Source organism: Nicotiana sylvestris, chromosome 10, assembly GCF_000393655.2.
Source record: "Nicotiana sylvestris chromosome 10, ASM39365v2, whole genome shotgun sequence".
Taxonomy (NCBI): Eukaryota; Viridiplantae; Streptophyta; class Magnoliopsida; order Solanales; family Solanaceae; genus Nicotiana; species Nicotiana sylvestris.
This window is the reverse complement of record NC_091066.1, coordinates 6,236,718-6,263,574: the sequence shown is the minus strand read 5'-3', so window position 1 is coordinate 6,263,574 and position 26,857 is coordinate 6,236,718. Positions and strand designations below refer to the sequence as shown.

At 35.1% G+C, this 26,857-nt stretch overlaps 1 protein-coding gene and 2 pseudogenes across 1 annotated transcript; 1 reads left to right on the top strand and 2 right to left on the bottom strand.

Moving 5' to 3' along the window:
- Positions 1–1,184: 1,184 nt before the first annotated feature.
- LOC138868094 (uncharacterized) lies at positions 1,185–11,644 on the bottom strand (annotated as a pseudogene).
- A 399-nt stretch (positions 11,645–12,043) lies between these two features.
- Positions 12,044–12,140, top strand: LOC138880582 (U6 spliceosomal RNA; annotated as a pseudogene).
- Positions 12,141–20,110: 7,970 nt separating this feature from the next.
- LOC104238819 (ATP-citrate synthase beta chain protein 2) lies at positions 20,111–25,962 on the bottom strand. The gene is made up of 17 exons (XM_009793300.2): positions 25,849–25,962; positions 24,668–24,789; positions 24,453–24,555; positions 23,914–23,979; positions 23,672–23,795; positions 23,275–23,409; positions 22,948–23,008; positions 22,775–22,851; positions 22,459–22,614; positions 22,229–22,357; positions 22,011–22,143; positions 21,778–21,905; positions 21,538–21,643; positions 21,379–21,455; positions 21,209–21,279; positions 20,535–20,819; positions 20,111–20,428 (listed from the first exon to the last, which is right to left on the bottom strand). The coding sequence occupies exons 2-17, from the start codon at positions 24,765–24,767 to the stop codon at positions 20,353–20,355; spliced, it is 1,827 nt and encodes a 608-aa protein (XP_009791602.1). The 5' UTR covers positions 24,768–24,789; positions 25,849–25,962; the 3' UTR covers positions 20,111–20,352.
- Between the last annotated feature and the right edge of the window lie 895 nt (positions 25,963–26,857).

The following is a 26,857-nucleotide window of genomic DNA, read 5'->3' as shown; positions in this document are numbered from 1 at the left end:
TCATCCATTGCTACGGTAAACAAATACAGGGTTCAATGCTGATCCTTGGTGTAAATCCACTGTTATGGGAAACTCCTTTGTACCTCTTATTACTGTTTTTACGTCAATGACGGCTCGTTCATACATGTCTTTTATGGCATTTATATATTTAACAAGATTTCCTTTCTTCTCCAATACCCACTAAACGAGTTAAACCAGATGAAGCGTAATAAGGAAAAATGGAGAGACTATTTTGATTAATTGATTCAACTCAAGATCTACATGCATCTGCATACGAGTAAAGAGTGCCATGAAAAATATGAAGTTTAGAAAAGCATGTGGTCCAGATAGCATCCTCACATAGGTTTGGAAATGTCTTGGTGAGATTGAGTGGGATGGCTTACCGAGCTATTTAATGCTATACTAAGAAGTGACTCGATGAGTGGAGAAGGATTTTCCTGATTTCAGTTTCTAAGAACAAAGGAGATATCCAAAGTTGTGCCAACTATCGTGGCACTAAAGAAAAAGTTCAATTTAAAATATGAAATAAACTATCTAAGCGCTTGACGCCGCTGACACAAATGGCAGTGCACAATCATCCAAAATTTCTGCTAAAACAAGAAACTTGACTAATGTCAGAGTTCTCCAGAATTTTTGGAATGGATACAATAGGTTTCAGTGAAGTGATGTCACGTACCCCCAAATGCACTTTCTAGACAATGACTAAAAATTGGCCTCATCTGCAGCTGTTATACACCCAAGGGGGTTGAATTTGACCTATCTGGATATTTCTTTTTAATAAGCTGTACATAATTTGCTGCTTGTAGACAGACGACGCGGTAAACTTTAACATTCTCTGAGTTTCTGCAATTAGCAGCGATTGTACCAGAAGACTGAATTTAAGGTTGAGGTAAGCCATTTTCCTGCACACTTTCTTGATGACTCCTGAGTCATGATATTTCCATAAATGGGGCCTTTTATAAAACTAGTAAACTACTATAAGTTATTTTTAAAGTCTGTCCACCTTAGTATAGTGGACTAAATTTTCCAATTTATCTATAGAAATGAAAGTCCGTCCAACTACTTTAAAGGAAGAATTTAGGAATAATACATTCCTCTGCATACTTATTCCAACTGTTGAAGGATGTGAGAAAAGACTGAAGAATATCACAAACACTATTTCTTTAGTGAATTCTTGAAGATAGTTAAGCAAAAAGTTGGTAGAAATATACTGGGGTAAAGAATAATACATAGCAAGTTTGATCAACTAGAGATTTATACTATGTATCAGAATACAAGATAAAAGATGTTCTCGCTCACAGATTTGGAGACAAAGCCCACAGATCCAGGTCTGTAAAACTTGCACTGAATATTGTTATCAATGGTTCCAGCAGTATCACTAATCTTAAAAGCTCCAGCTTGAATCCATCCGAAAGTAGCTTGAAGTCATTGAACAGAATCATGCTAGATTCATGTAGTCAGTCTACCAACTCGACTCCAATAAAAGGCAGCTGCTTTTTCTCTATCAGATTTCCTTGCAATAAAAGCAACCTTAACATTTTGCCTCTGAACTTAGGATCCGACAACACAAGCAGCTCGTGAGCTCTGACTGACCAACTTTTCTGTGACAGACATGAAACCTTGAAGAGTTGGTACAATGCATCTGCTAGCAATCTGACGATGAAACTCAAGCACAAGCGCACTATTTGTATTTACTGTTCCTTATGGCTGCTATCTCCTGCTACATGCTGTCTGGGCCTGAATAACATACAGCTTCTGCAGATCATTAAGTTTCTCCACCAATTTTTTGGAAGACGGGCGAGACCGTGGTTCACTGGGTTTGACAAAACAATTAAGTTGCATATCAGCTTAAATCAAAAGATGAGTAATATTAATGTGATTCAATGCAAAATGATTGCCAGGGCTAGCAGCAGAGTTACATGGTCCTAAGGGGGTTCAATTGAATCTCCTTCGTCAAAACTTTGTAGTGCGCAAATAAGGTAAAACAACTGCATAAGTGAACCATTGGAGGAGCGGTAAAGGTGGCTCAAAATTGCTTTAAGTCATAGATTTGGATTCCAGGTGTGGCATTCTTGCATTTTTTTTTTAAATCCATTTAAGAATTCCTGGATCTGCCAGAGGCCAAAGCAGATGCTTTGCCATTGCAGTGAAAATGCTGAAGTGATGGGATTGGTTTATCTAAAAATTTAGTCTGAGAATCAAATTCAAGTAATACTTATTCGTTACTTGTAAATGAAATGCACCGAACTCGAACCTCCTTTTCCTAAAATGTTCATTTTTAAACATATTAGTAAAACCTTCAATGTTCCAGACTAAACTAATATCATGCAAGAGGCTACCAGGTTATATATTGTCCTTTAATGCCTCCTTTATTTTGATTGCAAAGACGATATTGATTGTGTTCTAATGTCATCTCAGCCTGGATTGCTGAGGACGACTTCATTACAACTTCAGGACAAATTTGAATGTCAATGCAATATGCCTTAAAAAGGCAGTCCGGTGCACTAAGCTCCCGCTATGCGCGGGGTTCGGGAAGGGCCGGACCACAAGGGCCTATCGTACGCAGCCTTACCTTGCATTTATGCAACAATATGCCTTGGTAGTTCCAAATAATAATTAGAATAATTCATAATCTTAAGCATATATCTTAGACAGACAATGCATTCGTCATAAGGCTATTTGCATCAGCAGAACAAATTATGATGGCTGAAAGAACTAAGATGCAAAACCTATTCCAGCAGCTCTCGATAATAGAAGCCCACTGCGGATGAACATCCTTTGGGATATCTAGCCGCTGATTCATGAACCCTACAGCTCCAATCACCTGCAATCAACTCCAAAAAGTTGTTCTTTGTATACCACTATATGAAGTAAAATAACCCACTTCAATCTTTTACGTTTCTTTTGCGTGAAGAGCAGGGGGTTCTTCACCAACCTGAGCTAGATAACCGAATTTAATGTAATGCTGTCCAACTGAGAGGAAGCTGAAAATACCTGCACTGGGTTGAGGTTATCCCAAGGGATTTTTCCAGTGGCAAGTTCCCACAGTATCACTCCAAAACTGTATATATCAGACCTAAATGCACATCCAAAGAAGGATCGATATCAGTTAAATATTCAAGAATCTGCATAAAAACGGATATATAGCATATTTGGCATACTTCTCATCTGAATGTTCACTGCGAAGAACTTCTGGAGCCATCCATTGAGGCTGCGAGAGAATTAAGGTAGAAAGTCAGATGGTCATTTGATGTTGAACCACAGGTGAACTAAAATAGCTCATATGATACAGTAAGAAGAGAATTTCTGAGTTCAAGCTGAATACCGTTCCTTTACCCGTCTTTGTTGCTAGATATGTTTCATGCTTAAGACGTGATAGACCAAAGTCCCCAACCTATTGATATTTGCAGGGTGAGAACTTATTCAACATATTAAAACCTTTTTAGTAATAGACAAAGAGGCGGCTGGTAAGAAAGAGAAACAATGACAATCAGATGAACTGAAGTCAAACCTTAACAGTCCAGTTCTTGTCCACAAGAAGATTTGAAGACTTCAAGTCACGATGAACTATAGGTGGGTTAAGATGATGTAGATAATTCATGCCACGGGCCTGAAAAAAGCAGCAAAAAGAAACATGATAGTTAACCTAAAAGAATAATCTTGGTAGCTCCAAATATAAGTATTATAGTACTAATAGAAAGAATTTGATGATCAGCCAACACTTGAAGGACCAAGAAAAAAAGGAAAAGGATATGGGCAAATCCAGTGAAAATAATGGATGCTACTCCTGGTAATCTATACTATATTAAAAGCACGAAGCCCCTTAGCGAAATGTCGTTCGCCTTTTTTACCCTTTAAAAATTAATCTCACAATAGACAAAATAGTCATTTTGTTATTTCCTTGATATTTAATTACTTTCCTAATATTTAGAAAAAGACATTTAATTATTTTCCTAATTTTAGGACTTCAAAATCTAACTAAATTTTGTGTATGAAATCTTCCTTACTTAAACTATGGTAGTAATAAATTTGTCAAGGAAAAATAATAATACACGATAATCAAATTATTTTGTAAAATCTTCTCCTACTTTCAATTCTTTTTAGATCTAGGAGTCTGTTTTTTCCATATCTTATTTTAGCATAGAAATTGTCGATTTTTCTTTTTCTCATTTCAAAATTTCCCTCTTAAAAGACAGAAAAAAATACTTTTAAAGGCAAAAGGCAATGAAACAAGCAGGTTCTTCCATCCAAGTTTTCTGGCCAAGAGCAAGCAACATTATTCTCTTATAGCTTTCAAATGTATGAATTTTAATTCAAAGCTAAGGGAATGACACGATTTTTAAGATAAAAGCATGAATTCTCTTTGGGAATCGTTAGGTATTTTTATCTTTAAAAATAGATTTCACATTTAACAAAATTATCATTTAATTATTTTCTGATATTTAAGAATTTGAAATTAACTAAAAATTTATCGATTCCTAGTGTTTAGATTTGAAACTAAAAGTTTCGAATATTAATTTTTTTGTTTGAATTATGTAAGAACTCCTAATGTTTAACATCATAAATATTATTCTATTATAAAATAGCAAACACGTAATATTCTCACTTGAATTCAAGTTTTAGTTTAGGTTGCGATTTATTAAAAGAGTCAACTTGAACTCAAGTGAGTCAATCACTTGAATAACAAATCAAGTGAAAAACTATTAGTACTTGATTTAAAATATTGCTAGACAATTTTAAATTTACAATTTTAACTATGATGAACTTATCTCTTGAAATTTTATTTCTTTGCATAAATACAAGCTGAGGCGCTCTACATCGAAATGAATTTGTCTTTCTAATTTCTAATTATGGAGAAACAAATAAACTCTACTTGGATTAGAAAAATACATTAATTAAAAGAACTATTCTTGATCATACGAAATTTGTCCTATGTAAAGTACTACATTTATTATTTCCTTATATTTATTACTTGACCTTTTTTAATAGAATAAAAAACTATGATTTTCTAAAAAAGTACTTTGTATGTATTTATAATTTTATCCAATATAGAGTGCACTTACGGAGAGTAAAAAGTGAACGGTATTTGGTTAAAAGGATTAGTGCTTTTAAAATATGAACAAAGATGATTGATGAAGACTTCTATTATCACATTTCTTCTTTTATAGAATTAGCTAAATAAGATCAACAATTATTATCTTCAGGAACTCACACTTTCCTTTAATTAACCTTTATTTTATAATTGAAACGCAAAATTTTAATATAATATTTATGTGCATTTTTAAAACTATATACTTATTGAGATAGGATACACGCGCGTACCCAAATACTAGTATTTAATATAAGTGGGAGTGCAGAACTCATAGGAACTTACTATGTCTAAAGCCATGTGGATCCGTCGTCTCCATTCTAATTTGGATGAATTCCTCTGTAATAGCCTGAACAAACTTCCCCTGCAACAATGGAAAAGGTGAAATAGTTTATCAGTTACACACGAACAAGACCGACGCAGTCACAAGGAATAGGTGCAAAACAAATTGAACAGGTAACATGAAGAAGAAAAAAGATTTACCGTCGCAGGAACTCTGTGACAATGCAGAGGCGTTCAGGTGAAGTTACTGCACCCATGAATAGAAGAATATTTGGATGTCGAAGTAGTTTCATAAGGGACACCTTCAAAAAGAGTAGGCAAAAGGCCTGTCAGGGATGCGTCTGGATCAAGCATAATGTAACTAACCATAGTTGAATTAAAAAGGAAAAACATTAAGCTTAATTATTTCCAAGACATAGTATGGATGACTCCTTCATTATAGGACTATTTTCCTTCGGCAACTAGTCCTCTAATATAAAATCAAATAGCATTTGGGTTGGAAAATAGGAAGGAACTCCAAGAGGAAGTTGATCAAAATTAGTAGAATACAAAAGATAGATTCACAACCATGGATGTACTGATTTGGGATTCTCCAGATAAACCAAGGCATCAATACAGAAAGCTCCCAATCCTTATACCTTGATCAAGTGCATTGGGCTTTAAAAGTGACGAAGAGCATAAAGGCAGGTGGTGAAGGACTTTGATTCACTATTAGCATTTGATAAATAATTTTACAACTAATATATATATATATATATATATATATATATATATATATATATATATATATATATATATATATATATATTTTCTCTTGTTCAGAATTTTAATTTTAACTATTAACATAGTTGTGACAGTGAACTGGGAAAATGATATTTTGTTTTAGACACATTTAGTTCCCATCATTTGCAGATACCTCTTCGCATTGGTCATGTGCAAACTGGGATTGATTATCACTACAAAATTCAAATTTTCCAGAAATCACAGAGTCGAAGAGCAAAAAAGGCTCTACTTAGTGCTCAGTATCTTCTAGCTTGTCTTTCTCTTCAACAATCCAAAGCATAGAATTAGTGGACAATACATTGCCAGTGAGTTTAAACCTTGGTTCGCTGCATCCAAGACTTCTCTAAAGGCTACATCAATTTTATGACAACTACGAAAGGAGAGACCATCATTATGACTGCATATAGCTTAAAATTTTATGGAAAAACAATATTCACTCAGAAAAAGACAAAAGCATTTCATGATATATGAGAAAGAACGACCTCCTGTTTGAAGGAATATATCACTTCTTCAGAATATTCTTGCTTTGCAAATACTTTAACAGCAACATCCTGCACAACAACAACATCATTACGTTAGAATGGAGAACCAGCATAACAACCACCTGTGTGTTCCTTTTACAAAACATAGCTAGTAGATCTAGATTTCAAGTGTTGGTTAGAAAGAAAGTAAGAGATGCCTCATTTAAAATACTACAAAAATACATGCTTACAGCTTGATTTGATAAAAAAAATTGCTGGCTTACAGCAATTTTAAACTTTGACGCCATCCATATGATGGGACCAAGAAGCCAGAATTTAGCCCTTGTGTTTCAGGCTATAAGCATAAGCTCCCAGAATAAATGATAACTTACAAATATATATTTGAACGATATGTTATACGATGACATCTAATCAACATTGTACTATGTTTAGAAATAAATCACAAATAATTGCCAGGAAGTTTAGTGAACGGAAGAGGCAAAGAACTCCTGGAAAAAAAATAATAAAAAAAAAGGGCAAAGAACATACTGATCCATACCACAGCGCACGATAAACTTTTCCACAAGAACCTAGAAAAAAACACATAAAAGAAAAGTGAGAATGAAGAGAAAAAGAAAAAGGTGATGGTAAGAACTTCGAATATATAAGAATATCATGGCTTTAAAGCTGGTAAGGATTGCTCGTTGCAAAATAAATGTATTAGCTTAGGAAAGAGATACACAACATTTAAGTGCAATTGACTACTAACTTCTGATTATTCTGCACAACAGAAGTATCTACAGTGGCTGGAAAACAGAAAATGAAAGTAAACTACATCCTTGTCTGATACCAAAAATTCTACGATCAAGTTTGGAATAACTGATAGACTTGTTTTTGGCAATTTCACCCATAAAAGGAGTTCCGCACCTTCTCCAATCTGTTCTCTGATTGTTAAGTCCTCCCACAAGATTTCGTAATCCAGGCGACCAGTATCTACGCCCACCTTACTAAAAGCGCTACTGCTGGTGCTTCTACAGCTGCTAGCACTGCTTGTGCTGTTGACACAAAATGAAGATGAACAGGATCCAGAAGCTTCATAGGTGGTTGTCCGGTTAGTATCAATAAACTGATTGTTTGGTTTTAGTGCATTATACCTGTTACTGTGACTCAACTCATTGTCTTGGTCATTGATTAGCCAAGGCCATATAAATCGTGTAGTCTTTGCCTCTGACGCTTCTCGCTCGTTGCCTTTCCATGGCCATGATAAGATTTTCTTTGCCATCCACGCCTCTGCCTTAGAGGTGATAATAGTTGAAATTCCTTGTTTTCCCTCACTCTCATCCCCACAATCACTTGAGGCTTTCCCTGGGGAGTGCTCCTCCTTTGCAAGACTAGAGAATATCCCAACTGGAAAAGGGTGAACATCTCCCATAGGTGTGCTGCCTCCCCTTGAATTTGCATCCTCCCTGTGATCTGGGAGAGCAGCATCAGAAAATGTGTGGTCAGAATGATGACTATCTCCACTTCCACTTTCACGAAGCACGCTGCTCTCTCCTGTCTTTATTTTTGACTTAACCTTGTTGCTCACCTTTGAGGCCTATTATGAGGTTTTGACATGTCAGTTTATGCCACCACTGTATACAGAGAGTAAAGAGAACCAAAAAAAACAAAAGAAAACTAGGCAACTATCAAGACAAAGACAGTACTAACCAAATTAGATATTTTAGAGGCAATGGTAACTTGCAGAGGCTGTTGGCGATCAAGTCCAAGTTTGGAAGAAGCAAGGGTCCTGGCTCCAACTGCTCTGAATGTCGTATCAGCTTCCAACTGCTTCACTCCCATCGATGCAACCCCTGTTTCTTGAAAAAGCCTCACATCACTTGATATAGAGATAACACCGACGAAAGTACCATCATCGTCATAAAAAGGGGTATTGGTAGCAACGACTACGAATCTATCCCCTTGCTTATTCTTAGCTGGAAACTGTCTAGTCCAAATCTCACCCTTTTTCACTTGGTGAACAACGTGATCAGCATCACCATAATCCCGAGCATCTGTTAGGAGCTCAATAGGATTTCGTCCAAGAGCTTCTGCAGCAGAATAACCATATAGTTGTTCAGCAGTTCGATTCCTGTACAAAAACAGCTCAAATAACACTTCTATGTTAACAACATTGAACAAACGTGACAAGCACCAATAAGGTCTAACTAACGCCAAATAAAATGTTCCATCTATCTGTACAAAGTGTTTAGTGTTCACTGATGCAACATTTTACTAACTAACTAAAAAGCAAACTCAGATAGTTACAGACACAAGCTCAATCTCTTCCACCCACTTCTTTTCTCTCCCAAGTCCGGATGAAAAAAAAGGAAAAATGAAAAGGCAAAAGATAGGAAGTCTGTTTCAATTACTCACCAGTAAATTATAAGACAGTTGACATCAAATATATGCACTGATTGTCCCATTGACTGTAATATATTAAAGTAGTGTCTATCAGTAAACTTCACTGCAGCAGCTCTACCGTTACTGTTGTCTTCCACCCCTTTATTACTACTCTCTCTTTGTGATAGTGAAGCATGCTGGAAAGAGGTTGACCCCCTTTTCCAGACAGCCGCAGCACCACAATCAAAACCACCACCATCCATAAGACGAGGCAGCCGTTGTGGGAAGATTGAATGGGACCTTTGTCTCTGTAATCTGTGATCCTCAGAAATCATGAGCTTAGACATCTCCTGCTTCAACTGGGCATGCCCTGCCTCCAGTTCTTGGATCTTCTTTAGCAGCTCCTCAGCTGGTGATGTTGGTCCTTGAGCTGATGCTGTTGTCTTATCCATTTTAGTTCAAGATTCCAAGATTGATTAAACCCCACTTCAGACTCAGCCAGTTCGACTTTCTTCCCACAATGCTCAGAGAAGAACCAATAGGATGGATCTATGACTAATTCCACTGATACCCCACTATATATCTGTATCTATATAGCCTTTTTCTAAATAACCAACAAATCGCCAAGGGCCAGTGATGCAAGGTTTGAAACTCAATGGACAGTGGGCCTGCCCCTCTACCCTTATCCAATTAAATCCTAGGCTTTTATCCGTGACGTGCACCTAACCCACTAATCACATATTGCAATGTTACCACTAGACCAAAGCCGTGGGGGAATGTCAATATAGCCATATACAAACAAAATCTGCAAATTTGAAGTGCATTTCTTGCTGAAAATGAAGAAATGGTCGCCCTTTCAGTTCAAGAAGCCACCTTTTTCGTCTGCTAACAGCTAGCTTCCTCATATCATTTCTTTGGATAATGACTGTCAAAGGTTAATGACGCAATAGATCCAAGTCCGTACATTTGCCTTGCACTGGGTGTAATATATAGCAACCATGAGGAGCCTTAAATCATGAACCTACATTAGTGATACTAAATAACCTGAACAACGTCAGCTTGCTACGTATGCCATATGGACTCCTTTATGGGTATGCAATGGCGGAGTCCATGGGCTCACAGATGGTCAGTTAAACGGCCTTTGCCGGAAAATTAACCTGTATATATTGGTCAAGTATTACTTCTCATACATATATATTAAATTTCAAACACCCGTAGCAAAATATCTGGCCACTATGGGTATGTATCCTCGCTGGATTATTCAATACGGATTTGTCTATTTTTTTTTTTTTTGGTCACTATTACTTTTTGTATGTTTTAAGAATTTAAACGAAGAACTCACATCAATATCATATCAGTTCCAATAAAAATATGTCAAGGCAAATAAAAGAACCTAGTAACATAAATGGCAGCAGCGGCAAAGACAGTTAGAATCAAGTGGTGTCATCCAACACAGCTTCGCCTAATAGTTTAATTCTGTCCGTGTATATAATTTTATTTTATTTTTGAAAAACAATGTGTATATACAGTAGGTATCATTGGGTCATTCGAAACTGCTTCACTGAAAAAATTCTCTATATAAGAAGGTAAACCTCAAAACTCTATAGTGCCACCTAAGACTTCACATTTGCAAATCCTCGCATACGGTACTGACATAAATGGCAGTCCACAATAATCCAAAACTCCTGCTAAAACAAGAAACCTGAAGCTTGACAAATGCCAGAGATTTCCAGAATTCTTGGAATGGATCCATATAAAATTTAGTAAAGTGATGTCACGTATAATGCACTTTCTAGCAAAACAGCCTTGGAAAAGGTAAAAAGGTCTTAACATGAGTTCCAAATTTGATGATCTCATGCCTCTCATGGTTCAGACTTCAGAGATAGTGGAGGGCCAAACCAATGACTAGAAAATTGGCCTCATCTGCAGCTATTGTACAACGAGCCTAGATATCTTAATTGTTTGCATTTTGGAGCCAAAATCCAGTCTAATATCACCTCAACGTCACTCTTCTTATGCCGGCTAAACTTGCAATACATACATTCAGTCTTACTTCTACTTATCGAAAAAAACTTACTATGTTGAGCGCTTATCCATAGCTCAAACTTTTGGTTTACATCCTCGCGGTTTCGTCAATTATCAGCAAATAACATATATCATGGGACCTCATCTTGTGTTGGTTAGCTCATCCATAATTAACGTAAACAAGTACGTGCTCAATGCCAATCCCTAGTGTAAACCCGTAATTATGGAGAACTCCTTTGTATCGCTTAGTATGTTCTCACGCTAGTCAAGGCTCCTGCATACATGTCTTTTATGGCATTTATATATTTAGTTATGACTTCATTTGTTCTCCAACGCTCACCAAAGGACTTAAACGAGGTGAAGTGTATTAATGACGATTATCAACAAGTGTTGACAGGAGATAATGAGATAAAAAAGAAATAGGCAATTTTGATCAATTGTTCAACTCGAACCACGAGAACAACAATTTGTTTCTACATACATCTGTGCACAACAGAAACTCAATTTAAAATACCAAAATAAATACTTATCCACAACTCCGGACCTAAAATTTCTCACCGCTTGTACTAATCCCCGCGTACGCCACTGACATAAATGGCAGTCCACAATCATCCAAAATTCCCGCTGAAACAAGAAACTTGAAGTTTGACTAATGTCAGAGTTTTCCAGAATTTTTGGAATAAATTCAATATAGGATTCAGTAAAGTGATGTCACTTACCCTCAAATGCACAAAATTGGCCTCATCTGCAGCTATTATACAACCAAAGGATTAAATCTGACCTCAGCTCGCATTTCGTAAAAAAATCAAAAAGACTAGGACACCCCCTTCTTCTTTTTTTTGAAGCAGAAATTTTTCTGTTGTACACAGACTACATGGTACTTTCACATTGTTTGAGTTTGTGCACTTATCATTTGAGGTTGAGGTAAGCCATTTTCCTGCACACTTTCTTGACTGTCTCCTGAGTTCTTTAGGGCATTTTATCAAACAACTACTAGCATTTGAAATCTGCCCGTCATTGTGTCTTTGGGACATCCCATAAAATTGGAACAATAAAGAGAAGATTAGAAATGGCCCTTCGCAAAGATGATATTATTCAAATACTTTTTAAAAATTAGTATGTCTTTGTTTGTATGTGAAAAATAAAAAATTATCCGATTACAAATAGCACAAAGTTTAGTGGGTTGTTAGCCTACATTCCCCATTATAATGGAACATGACGTTTTTCTATCAATTTGTCTTAATTTGAATTTAATTTTTTATTTTTTATTTTTGGAGAAGGGGCACGGGTTGGAGCTGTGAAAATAGCATCGGGTTCGAGTGATGAAAATAGTCTCTTGTAGAAATGCAGGGTAAGATTGCGTACAATAGATTCTTGTGGTCCCGCCCTTCTCCGAAGTGAAAATAGCCTCTTGCAAAAATACAGGATAAGGCTCGTACAATAGATTCTTATAGTCAACTCTGCGCATAACTGGAGCTTAATGCATTGCACTTCTTTTTATTGTCGGAATTTGAAATTTTTAATACATCATTGTTAGAACTCTAGTGAAGCAATCTCTCAAAAAAAATCCGCATAGGAAATCAGCAGCTGTTCGATGGCATAGGATGTGAATGTAAAATCATTTTGTTCATAATAAGTTTTTTGTTATGAATAGTTTGTACATTGGATACTACTTTGGATACTACATTGGATACTACATTGGATGCTACATTGGATGCCCATGTTGTGAATAACTTAAAGATTAAATTTCCTATTTTATGTCCATCATCTTTACTTTTTATGCCTATAAAAGGCCATGTAATTGCAATGAAAAATTACACCAAAGTGAAAGAAGAAAACACTTCTCCATTCTCTCTATCTCTTCTTGTTTACATTTTACTGCATTGCTTTTATTTTATAACACGTTATCAGCACGAAGCTCTAATTTTATTCTTAACTCCCGCTAAGTTGAGTCATATTTTATTAAGGTATGTATCATTATAATCATTTTATTTATGGCAGTACATATCATATGCTCATTGTTTGCAGATTACTTGTGCGCTTGGGCATCTTAAATAGTTTAAGTACATTGCAGTGATAAAATAACTATTTCCTTCCGTGCTCAACTCTTAGAGGACCTCAAAGTCATCAAACTAGCTATGCACTAATGTCATACTTATAATATTCATGGACTCCCTAGATCAAAACATATCTTTAAGGCATTTTGAAGAACTGTGAGAAATAAATTGACAAGCAATAATTTTATAGTTTAATTACTTTATATTTATTGGAACATATAAATAATGTTAGTCACGTTCAGTTCTATTAACACATATATATCAATAATATAAAGTGAAATGAAACAAGTATGTAATTTCTACTTTATGGCAAGAATAAAATGAAATAGTAGATTGTTAACATGATATAGCTCTATTTTCATTTCTTTTACCTTAATCGTTTTGTTTTCATTAATTGTTTATTATTATAATTATTTCTCTAACTTATTCATCTTTTATGATAGTTTTCACTATGTCAAATTTATCAAAACTTGAATTTGTGGCACTTGACATCACCGGGAGGAACTATTTATCATGGGTTCTTGATGCTGAAATTCACCTTGACGCTAAAGGTCTTGGAAATACTATTATACAAGGAAATGAAGCATCAAATCAGGATAAAGCGAAGGCCATGATTTTCCTTCGTCATCATCTACATGAAGGGTTAAAAACTGAATATTTAACCGTAAAAGATCCACTTGAATTATGGATTAATTTGAAGGATCGATATGACCACCTAAAACTTACGGTATTACCGAAAGCTCGGTATGAGTGGATACATTTAAGGTTGCAAGACTTTAAAACCGTAAGTGAGTATAATTATGCTATCTTTAAAGTAAGTTCTCTATTAAAATTATGTGGAGACACTATCACAGATGAGGACTTATTGGAAAAAACAACAATACTTTTCACGCTTCAAATGTGGTGCTACAACAACAATACCGTGAAAAAGGTTTTAAGAAATATTTTGAGTTAATCACATGCCTACTTGTGGCTGAGCAGAATAATACTCTATTAATGAAAAATCATGAAGCCCGTCCCACTGGGTCAGCTCCATTTCCGGAAGTGAATGTTGCAGCAACATATGATAAGTTTGAAAGAAAACAAAATAATTACCGTGGTCGTGGACATGGTCGTAAACGTGAACGTGACAGGGGGCGAAACAATTACTGAGAATGAAGCTATAAAAGTTGTTATGTTTATGTTTGTAACTAGTTTATTTTTCTTGAGTGTATTTTCCTAATGCATCATGTGTTGCTAGTTTCTACGTTTCTAATGTATTTCTTAATGTTTTTTTCCTGCTTGTCTTTCATATTTCTTATGATGTATTATTTGTTTTTTTTATGAAGAATATGAAAATTCTCCAGTATTCAGTTGGACTCAAGATTAATAAAGATGATATATGTCTTCTGGATAGTGCTACAACACACACTATTTTAAAAGATAAGAAATATTTTTCTTATTTGGTAATGAAAGAAGCGAATGTTAATACAATATCCGGTAGTACAAGATTAATTGAAGGTTCTGGAAGAGCCAATTTATTACTACCAGGAGGAACAAATTTGTCTATTGATGAAGCACTATATTATAGTAAATCTCAAAGAAACTTATTAAGTTTCAAAGATATTCGCCAAAATGGCTATCATGTTGAGACTACAAATGATGAAAAGATTGAATATCTTTATATTACTACAATAATGTCCGGTAAGAAATATGTGCTTGAAATGTTACCTGCTCTTTCCTCTGGCTTATACTACATAAGTATTAGCATGATTGAAACACATGTCGTAGTAAACGAGAAGTTTACTAATCAAGATAATTTTATTATTTGGCATGACCGGTTGGGTCATTCTGGTTCTAATATGATGCGTAAAATAATTGAGAATTCACATGGGCATGCAATGAAGAATCAGAAGATTCTTCAATTTAAGGAATTCTCTTGTGCTGCGTGTTCTCAAGGAAAATTAATTATTAGACAATCAACTATTAAAGTTAGGATGGAATCCCCTGCATTTCTGGAACGTATACAGGGTGATATATGTGGGCTCATTCACCCTCCATGTGGACCATTCAAATATTATATGGTTTTGGTAGATGCATCTACAAGATGGTCACATGTGTGCTTACTATCAACTCGCAATATGGCATTTGCGAGATTGTTGGCTCAAATAATAAAGCTAAGAGCACAATTTCCAGATTATGCAATTAAGACAATTCATCTTGATAATGCGGGTGAGTTTACATCCCAAGCCTTTAATGATTATTGTATTTCAACTGGGATAACAATTGAGCATCCGGTTGCTCATGTTCATACACAAAATGGTCTAGCAGAATCATTGATCAAACGCCTCCAATTAATTGCTAGACCAATGCTTATGAGAACAAAACTTCCCATTTCAGTATGGGGTCATGCTATTTTGCACGCAGCAGCACTTGTGCGGATAAGGCCCACAAGTTATCATAAAGTCTCCCCATTGCAATTGGCTTTTGGTCAGGAGCCAAATATTTCCCATCTTAGGATCTTTGGTTGTGCGATATATGTTCCAATTGCTCCACCACAACGCACAAAGATGGGTCCTCAAAGAAGGTTGGGGATATATGTTGGATATGAATCTCCTTCTATTATAAAATATCTAGAGCCGATGACTGGAGATTTATTTACGGCAAGATTTTCTGATTGCCATTTTAATGAATCAGTATATCCAACATTAGGGGGAGAAAATAAGCAGCTGAAAAAGAAGATAGATTGGAATGCATTATCACTGTCTCATTTAGATCCTCGAACAAATCAATGTGAACAAGAGGTTCAAAAGATTATTCATTTACAAAATATTGCAAATCAATTGCCAGATGCATTCACTAACCTACCAAGGGTGACTAAGTCACATATTCCAGCTGCTAATGCTCCAATTCGAGTTGATATCCCGACAGAACAATTAATTAAAGCAAATGAGTCTAAGCCATGCTTGAAACGTGGTAGACCAATCGGTTCTAAAGATAAAAATCCTCGAAGAAGAAAAGGAGCAAGTGATCAAAGTGAACATAACACAGAGGTAGTGGCTCAAGAAGAGCCCCAAGACGTAACAAATGATAAGACCTTAGGGGAGGTCCAGGTACCTAAAAATAATAAAAATAAAGAGATATCAATAAGTTACGTCTCAACCGGGAAAAGATGGAATCGAAATAATATTGTTATCGATAACATTTTTGCTTATAATGTTGCTGTTGAAATAATGCAACAAGATGAGGATCTTGAACCAAAATCTGTCAATGAATGTAGACAGAGAAATGATTGGCCAAAATGGAAAGACGCTATCCAGGCAGAGTTAACTTCACTTGGAAAACGTGAAGTCTTCGGACCCATAGTTCGAACACCTGAAGGCATAAAGCCAGTAGGGTATAAATGGGTTTTTGTGCGAAAACGAAATGATAAAAATGAAGTCGTTAGATATAAAGCACGACTTGTGGCACAAGGGTTTTCCCAAAGGCCTGGAATTGATTATATGGAGACATATTCTCCTGTAGTGGATGCTATCACCTTCAGGTATCTCATAAATATGGCAGTGCAAGAAAAACTTGATATGCATCTAATGGATGTTGTTACAGCCTATTTGTATGGATCATTAGACAACGAAATTTTTATGAAAGTACCTGAGGGATTTAAAGTGCCAGAAGCATATAAAAATTTTCGAGAAACTTGTTCAATAAAGCTTCAGAAATCTTTATACGGATTGAAACAATCAGGACGTATGTGGTACAATCGCCTGAGTGAATACCTGTTGAAAGAAGGGTACAAGAATGATCCAATTTGTCCCTGTGTCTTTATAAAAAGGTCTGGATCTGAATTTGTTATAATCGCCGTGTATGTTGATGATTTAAATATCATTGGAACTCCTGAGAAGCTTCCAAAAACAGTAGACTGTTTGAAGAAAGAATTTGAAATGAAAGATCTTGGAAAGACAAAATTTTGTCTTGGTCTACAAATTGAGTATATGAAAGATGGAATATTTGTCCATCAATCGACATACACCGAAAAGATTTTAAAGCGATTCTATATGGATAAAGCACATCCATTGAGTACCCCGATGGTTGTGAGATCACTTGATATAAAGAAAGATCCATTCCGACCTCATGAAAATGATGAAGAGCTTCTTGGTGCCGAAGTACCATATCTTAGTGCAATTGGGGCATTAATGTATCTTGCCAATAATTCCCGACCAGATATAGCTTTCTCAGTAAGCTTATTGGCAAGATTTAGTACTTCGCCAACACAAAGACACTGGAATGGTATTAAACATATATTCAGATACCTCCAAGGGACCATTGATATGGGTTTATTTTATTCAAATGAATCCAAGCCATCATTGATTGGTTATGCAGATGCAGGATATTTGTCTGATCCACACAAAGGTCGATCTCAGACAGGCTATTTATTTACAAGTGGAGGTACAACCATATCATGGCGTTCGACAAAACAAACTATGGTTGCTACTTCTTCAAATCATGCAGAGATAATAGCCATTCACGAAGCAAGTCGAGAATGCGTTTGGTTAAGATCTATAACTCAACACATTCAGCAAACATGTGGTCTTTCTTCGAAAGAGAATATTCCAACAATATTGTATGAAGACAATGCTGCATGCATAGCTCAATTGAAAGGAGGATATATCAAAGGAGATAGAACAAAACACATTTCACCGAAATTCTTTTTCACTCATGATCTTCAGAAGAATGGTGAAATAGATGTACAACAAGTTCGTTCAAGTGATAATTTGGCTGATCTGTTCACTAAGGCATTACCAACCTCAATATTTGAAAAGCTGATATATAAGATTGGAATGCGTCGTCTTCGAGACATTAAGTGATTTTTCATCAGGGGGAGTAACTACACGCTGCACTCTTTTCCTTAACCAAGGTTTTGTCCCACTGGGTTTTCCTGGTAAGGTTTTTAATGAGGCAGCAAACAATGCATATTATAAATAACTATGTACATCCCAATATTTTTTTTGTAAGTATTTAATGAGACACATTATCTTACATGGACATCCAAGGGGTAGTGTTATGAATAGTTTGTACATTGGATACTACTTTGGATACTACATTGGATGTTCATGTTGTGAATAACTTAAAGATTAAATTTCTTATTTTATGTCCATCATCTTTACTTTTTATGCCTATAAAAGGCCATGAAATTGCAATGAAAAATTACACCAAAGTGAAAGAAGAAAACACTTCTCCATTCTCTCTATCTCTTCTTGTTTACATTTTACTGCATTACTTTTATTTTATAACATTTTAAACTTATTTACACCGATAATGTAAATATTATACTTTTTATTTACGCCATTAGAGTAATTTAATCATTACAGGCCGTAACAAATTGCTTGCCTTATTTTCAGTTACGAAAATTAATATTGTAATTAATTGAGTAAATTTCACGGATGATCATTCAATTTTGTGTACATTTGCAAAATTGTACAGGTTTTATAAAACTTTCATCTGAAAAGTCTATTACGCCATTTGCATTATAAATCCTCTCATTTATGTAATACCTTTTATATTATAATATACTTTTACCCAAGTATTTTACATATAATTAAAATAATAACTTACAACAACAACAACTCAGTATAATCCACCAGTGGGGTCTGGGAAGGATAGTGTGTACGCAAACTTTACCCCTACCCTGGGATAGAGAGGCCGTTTCCAAATAGACCCTCGGCATCCTTCCCTCCAAGAACTCCCCACCTTGCTCTTGGGTGACTCGAACTCACAACCTCTTGGTTGGAAGTGGAGGTTGCTTACCATCAGAGCAACCTCTCTTGTCTATAATTAAAATAACTTAATATTATTTTATTTATTATCTTTATAATATATTCGTACATTTATTTTTTTTCTTAACATTAATATATATCGTAACATTATTAAATTTGTCAATAGCATTACTGTGAACAAATCTCAAGTCAACGTTCTTAAACATGCCTAATAAAATATTTTTAATAAAAATTATAAAATCAAAGCTAACTGATTTATCAGCCAAGCCATATACGTTAATCCAATAAATAAAATACCCATGTTTAGCACACTGACACGTGAGATAACACTTCCAAATAAATAATATTAACAGAGAAAATTTTAAAAAACTTAATATTAAACGCAAATTACTGGCTATAAAAAACTATAATTTGTAAAACAGATTTGTAAAATAAATATTTTATCGTTTTTATATTTTCAAATATGTATATGTTTGAATATGATTAAACAAATTGAGTTCCATAAAAAAAATTAAATATACGAATATGTCATAAAATTAATAAATAAAATAATACAAAGTTATTTCAGTTATAAGTAAAATATCTAGGTAAAAATATATTATTTAATATACAATATAAAAGGTATTATATAAATAGGATGATTTATAATGTCAAGAGCATAATAGACTTTTCAAATAAAAGTATTATAAAATCTGGCCATGATGACTTTTGTGATAGATAGAGCAAAGTGAAATAATTTTTGTGTAACAAAAGAAAGAAAAGTGACTTTTGGACACAAAGTTGAATGACTTTTATGTAACAAAAAAAAATGACTTTTGGGTAATGAATACAAAGCTGAATAACCACGCATGAAATTTACACTAATTAATTAGTATATGGCAGCGTCCAAAAGTCTGTTTAAATCTTAATTGACCAACAAGTTTAGCATTTTTTTGCCAAGCTTCTCAAGGTTATACTGGGTCGTTGTTGTTGTTGTTGTTTCTCCAAAGTTAAAAGTACTTTCTTCTTCTTTTTTAAGTCGAAGTGTTTGACCAAGCTTTTAGAATTTAAAAAAAAAAAGTACTTTAAGTAGAGTTTTGGAGAAGCAGAAAAAGTAGGATCTTCCCAAAAACACTTTTTTGAAAAGCACTTTTGAGAAAAATATACTTAGAAATACTTTTAAAAGTTTAGCCATACACTAAATTGAAGTGTTTTTCAAATTAATTAGCCAAACACAAACTGCTTCTCGTGGAGAGAAAACAAATCTTGTGCAATAATATAATGACTCAATAAGCAAGGTAAAGCAATGAATGTTTTATTTCTTTTCAGATACAGGAAATGAAGCAAACTCTTCGTGTGAAACTAAAAGAGTTGTCTCTTATAACAACTTACTACAATGCTTATAGCAAGCACTTAGGAGTACAAAATACTAGCAGAAAACATGAAGAATGATCACAACAAATGGCTAACAAAACACATTTATATAAAATGCTGGATAGGAAGAAAATCGCCATTTCTGCCTGCTGCTACTGAGAGTGTCTTCACTTGGTGTAGAGAACATCTTCCCATGGGTGACGGTATAGAGGCTGCTTCAATCTCTTCTGATCAAATGTGTGCCTGAAATTCAAAAAAGGTACGTTACAATCGTGTAACGGCTAAATTTCTGTTTAACGTAGACGAATAGTTAATGGAAGTGCAGCATTTGAAGGATCAGCTAACTTACCCGATAAGACCAATAGAACGTGCCAGCACAAACAGACCATTCAGGTAACCGATCTCTACTATTTCATCGATTTCTGGTTTGGTGAACATTCCACTTCCAGCAAGGAGATCCAAGAAGAGGGAACCAATGGCGCCATCAACGTTGAGGACTAGGTTGTTTGCCTTTGAGAGTGTGTAGGTTTCTACCTGAACTGCATATTCCATGTACTTAACAGAAGGGAAATTTTCCCTCGCATAAAGTTGCAGTAGTTCCACTCTCTTATCTCTGTTGTCACCTCTCTTGATCCTATCACAGAAGAAGTAGATGCAATGCATGAGATGCATTCAAGAATCACACGAGTTTCCAGCGGCGTAGCCACCTTAGACTAAGGGGTCAGGTGACACCCCTTCGCCGAAAAATTACATTGTATAACTAGGTCAACATTTTATTTTTATGTATACGTATTATATGTTGAATCTCCTTAGCTTTTTTGCGTATTTATTTTATATATTTTGACGCCCCTTACTGAAATTCCTGGCTCCGCCACTGCGAGTGTACGACCATGAAATGCTACAATTTCACAAGACTTTCAAGTACACCATTTAGCTTCTCCAACTACCATTTCAGGGAGCAAGTCTACGATATAAACTGAATAAATACACTTAATTTCGAGAATGAATTACAAGAAATGCTACCTGTGACCGATTCCAGGCACTCTGATGCCCTTCTTCTTCATACTTTCGACGAACTCATATGGTGTAAGACCCTGCAAACAAAGCATTGCAAAAGTTTATTAATCCCGACACTCAAGATAGCAGCAGGAACTGCTTCTATTCTAATAGTAGCTTAGATCGTAAGGGCTCACCCTGTCATAAGCATCCTTAAAGTATCGGGCAGCATCATCGACAGCACCACCAAATCGGGGACCGATAGTCAACAACCCTGTTACAAAAACACATTATTCCAATTCCAACTGAATGATAAACCCATAAAGTAACTACATTAATAACAAATTATAACATACCGGAAACAAGACATGACACCAAGTCTTTTCCAGCCCTTGCAGTTACAATGGAGTTGTGAGCACCAGAGACACAGGGACCGTGGTCAGCACACAACAAAATGCAAATCTGCCAAGTCAAAGCAACCGCAAGAAAACGGATGTTTAGAAATAGAACGACGTGGGGCAAAAGACGTAGTCCAATATAAGCAAATTTTATAACTTAATCAGAGAACAATAACAATGCAATGACAACTAGCTTACCTCAATAAAACGTGCACAATAACGGGGAAGGCTGCGTTTGAACCACAACAGAGAAATGACATCACCAACACCTAATCCTTGCTCCACAATAGATGACATGGGTACACCAGCGTAGCATGGCTCTTCACCTATAGATAGAAATGGAAGACAAAATCAGCATTCGTTCTGACTCTTATTTAGCAATAAGAAGGCAAAATAATCAATAATAAAATGTAGTCAAATTCAATCCATACCTCTATCATCAGATATGGTGGAAATAATATGAGTTGGGGCCCGAACTTTCCCACTCTTAATTGCTGTGTTGAGATCCTCAGGAATTTGTGGAGGCGTTATTTCCTTTACAGGAGTTGTTTTGCCATCCGAGACCTATCAAAACGATGAGGTAAAACTATTAAAACTAATACCAAGTAGAAGAATTATTCTTGACTGTGCTCAATATCAAGAGACTCACCAGCTGTTCAAATGCTTCTTTGATTGCTCCTTCAAAAGCTTCGTATGAGGTGGGAACCACGGCTCCAGCATCTTTCAGTGCTTGATTCTTTGCTTGTGCAGACTCCATTTCACCACCGCTCTTTGCCCCCTACGAAGAGATGTCAAGCTAAGTTTAGATTTGACGTGTGAGTAGACGGACATTTTATCTGCATTTTACGAGAAACAAGGGAATAAGGTGAAATAGCTCACCGCATGTCCAAACTGTACTTCCGATTTGAAGAGTGTAGCACAAGTTCCGCTAACCCAGGCAACAACAGGCTTGTTGATTTTTCCCTGCTTCAGGGCTTCAACTAAGGAGTATTCATCTCGTCCACCAAGTTCCCCAAGTACCACAATCATTTTGATCTAAGATTTCATAAGAAAAAAAAAATCAAATTGCGAAGGGAAGGGCAAAATGGTTCAACATATAGTTGATCATGCCCTATTAAGGTTCTAGTTATACGAGGATGGTGAGGTAAAATGCTACTTGAGTCACAATTTAATGTTTAGAAACGAGCAAAATTACCTGTGGGATATTGTTGAAGCGCAAAACATGATCAGAAAGGGTAGATCCAGGAAAGACATCCCCACCAATTGCAATTCCTGCACAGACCGAAAATTTACTCATATTATATTTCTAAGTATGAATGAATATAAAAGTGTTCTGAAAAGCATAATTCAGGATTTAGAATTCCTAACCTTCATAAACTCCATCGGTCACACGGGCAATTGTGTTGTATAATTCATTAGACATACCACCCTATATATTAAGAGAAAAGTTAGTACTACGAAACCACAAAAAGTTATCTTGCTCTTTTATGATTCCACCTAGAGGAAATAACTTAACCACAGTTGAAAGCTGTGAGAAAAGACAGAAAGACATAATTGAAAATTGTTGATAGTATAGTAAAGAGATGGTATAAATCTACTGGGGGTGAAGGGGATAATGCATCGCGATTTTGACCAACTAGAGATCTCTTCTATGTATCAAAAATACAAGACGAAAGACGTGCTACAATCACTTACAGATTTGGAGACGAAGCCCACAGATCCAGGTCTGTAAAGCTTGCACTGAATAATGTTATCAATTGTTCCAGCAGTATCACCAATCTTAAAAGCTCCAGCTTGAATCCCTCCGACAGTAGCTGGACCAATAACCACCTGAAAAAAGTGCACATATTAAGTTTGATAACTTCTGAAATATGAAACTTGTCGATAGGAAGAGTTATTGCCTCCAGGAGAAAAGAACCATGATATATGAGATTAGGTAATGATTAAATAGCAATGGGTGAATTGATACTCATTCTTTTCTCGAGTATCTAACATCAGTCAAGAATAATTTAAAAAAATGTACCCGAAAAAAGAAGAAGAAAAACACCGTATGCTGATGGACACAATAGGAATGATGTAACTATTAGCATACCTTATTATTTGCCTTTGCATAGCCAATAAGCTGCTTGGTGTCCGACTCAGGAACACCTTCAGCTATAATAGCTACAACTCTGATGGTTGGCTGTTTTAGAGCAGACATGGAGGAAGCAGCAGCACTGCAATTAATGTAGAAAGCAAAGATCAGATATATGAGCACGTCTATTGTAGTTGAAGATTTTTTTCAGCAAAAAAAAAAAAAGAAAAAAAAACAGTAGGATGTTTAGTACTACCAACCTTCTGAAAGAGGCAAAGTTTATGAACACATCAGCTGTGGGATGAGCAGCACAGGCAGCTTCAACGCTGTAGAATGGGTTAGAATTGCAAATATAAGCATCAAAATTTATAAGACTCCACAACTAAAGGTCTGTAAAGAAGGCAAAGTTCATTCATATTCACTATATTATGTTCTGTTTGGTGGTTGTAGATAACGTAAAATGAAGACTACTCATTTACTGAAGTAGTTCAAACTGAGAAACTAGAGCAACAAGTCTATTGATATGTGCTTATATTGCACAAATTTCAAATGATATAAAGAGGAACGAAAAGTTGGAAAGTCACATAATCTAATTATATACTTGGAAAACTCAATTGCATGAAATTTGGAGAAACAAGCTTAAACGCATCAACATTATATTTGTACCAAAAGACTAAATACGACAACTAAATGAAAGAGGACCACATTGAATAAAAGCACAAAGTAGCATGGAAAAATAACCAATAAAAGAATCAAAGTATAGAGAAATGAAGCAAGCAAGGGTATGAATTTCACGCACGTAGAATGTACTGGAATTGCAATTTCCTCCTGACCAAAGAAGAGTTTCTGGAATCCCTCAGAACCAGGGTTGATAATTCCAGCAACAGAAGGCGTTTCTCTCCCTACAATACAAAAACAATTAATAAAAATGTGAATGAATACCTTATACAGCAAATATTGTACACGCATCTATTTTCAAGAATCATGATTAAAGAGTAAAAATGCAATACACACCACAAAGGAAATCAAAGTCAAGCATCCGTTGGATGGGAAGCTGCTTGTAGTTGTAGAACAAAGCTTGTGTAGTTTTGGAGAAAAGTTGTCCAGTCGCCATTCTGCTGATTTAATCGAGATCTCTGCAAAAGTTACAATATCAGCACAAAACATCAAAGCTTAGTTCCATCAAAGATAAAGTTTTTCATGAAAGAAGCGGCCCATGACTTTAGACAACTGCCAAAACAATGTCTCAACAGGTGAATATGGAGCTGAAAGTGAACCGCTTTAGCATACAGTGTTTGGGTTGCAATGTGTTTTCATGTATGATTAGCAAATCACAATTGATTGTCCACCCAAAATCAACATTTCTAAACCCATAAGAACAAAAATTCATACATAGAATAACAAGATGATACCTTAAGAGGTTTCTCTAAATAGACCATTAACCAACGAAAACAAACCGGGAACAGGCTACATCCGAGCATATGATGATTGAAAATCAGAACTAAGTATAAAGAATAAGAAAGTGAAACTACAGATGTACTCAAGGAAGAATACTAATTGAATAGGCAAAATCTAACAAGCAATGAGAAAGGTGATTCCAAATGATGATTTCAAAACACATGATATGCTAAAAACTCATTAAAAATCAGATCTTTAACGTGTAAACAAAACATGATATACTAAAAACTCGTAAAAAGATCAGATCTTTGACACGTAAACCCAAAGAAATGCATCTTCAGTCTCCCAAAAACACTACAACTTTAAAATGACTCTTAAAGCAGATCTTTCCTAGATCAAAATTCTATACAAACAAATCAAAGCATGTCACCTTAGAAACATCAAAAATCACACGAAACACGAGAGAGATTCAACAACTCCAGCAATTATACACTAACAGACAAAAATCCAAATCGACAATTCAACAGTAAAATGACAAAAATGCAGATCGCAACTCAATAAAATGATAAAACCCCAGATCACATAATCTAAAAAGAACAGCAAGAATCCAGATAAAGAAAGTTTTAGAAAACAAATTGCTAGTATTCAAAATGTACCAAGAATGTAAGTTCTAATTGATTAACAGGTAGTAAATTGGAAAGAAAAAAAACCCAGATCCCAATTCAATAACAACATTAAGAATTTGAAAAAGATACTATAAATGTAAAGGAAACAAATAGAAGAATTTAAAAATGTACCAAGTATAGATATTCTTGATTAAATGGAGATGAAGAATGAACTTGTTCCCCCCTAAGTACAGTTGAGGTGAGTGAAATAATTAGGTGGTTGGTTGGTTGAATGGTGGAATGGAGTTAGATGAGTGTGTGTATATATATAAGGTGGCGAGACTTCTAGTATTCCAGTTTGCATTCTTCACACTCAAATAGTGTGGGGTGTGGGGTGGGGGTGGGAGTGGGGGAATGATATGAGAATGGGAGACGGAGCAGCCAACCTTGAAAGACAGACAAATGATTCGCGTCTGGTACTGGTAGTTACTTCAGAGCTAATTTGATTTTTCTTTTTTCCTTTTTTGAAAAAACAATTTTAGAAAAAATAATTTTTTAAATTTTTTATTTTTATTTTATTTTTTAAGCATTCAATATCCGGAGTTCAAGATAAATGGAGTAACTTGATGTTCACATCAATTAAATAAATTAATTTTAGAAGTTAAAAATTAATGTAGGAATATATGTTACTGAAATATCACTGAGTGATAAGACTTATCTTTCATTCATCATTTGGTATAAGTATCAAGTGTGAGTAAATTTTTACGAAGATTATTAGCTCTAATATTCTAAATTTATGTCTAAGTGAACTTACTAATATTTAAGTCTTATGTAACAAAAGGTTCTTTATTTCCTCAACTACTCTTTGATTAAGAATTCTTGAATTTCAAATTTATTGAAGAAAATTTATCGTCCTTGCTGTTTAGACTTCACAAATATGTATTTTTGATATATGCATTTCTCATTTATCTAAGGTGAAGTGATGTATATTTCCACTTTAATGTTAAACTATTAAGGTTAAATTTCTTAATTTAGTGTGAACACTGAATATACTTAACTACTTATCGTTCTATGATTGTTCTTTGTTGTTTTATTAAATAAAGAAGAATCACTATGAGTATGATAGATGGATGAGATCTCTTCGTCTTTAATGGCATATACTAATTTAGAAATAAAGAAATTTCTGATAAAGTAATTCTAA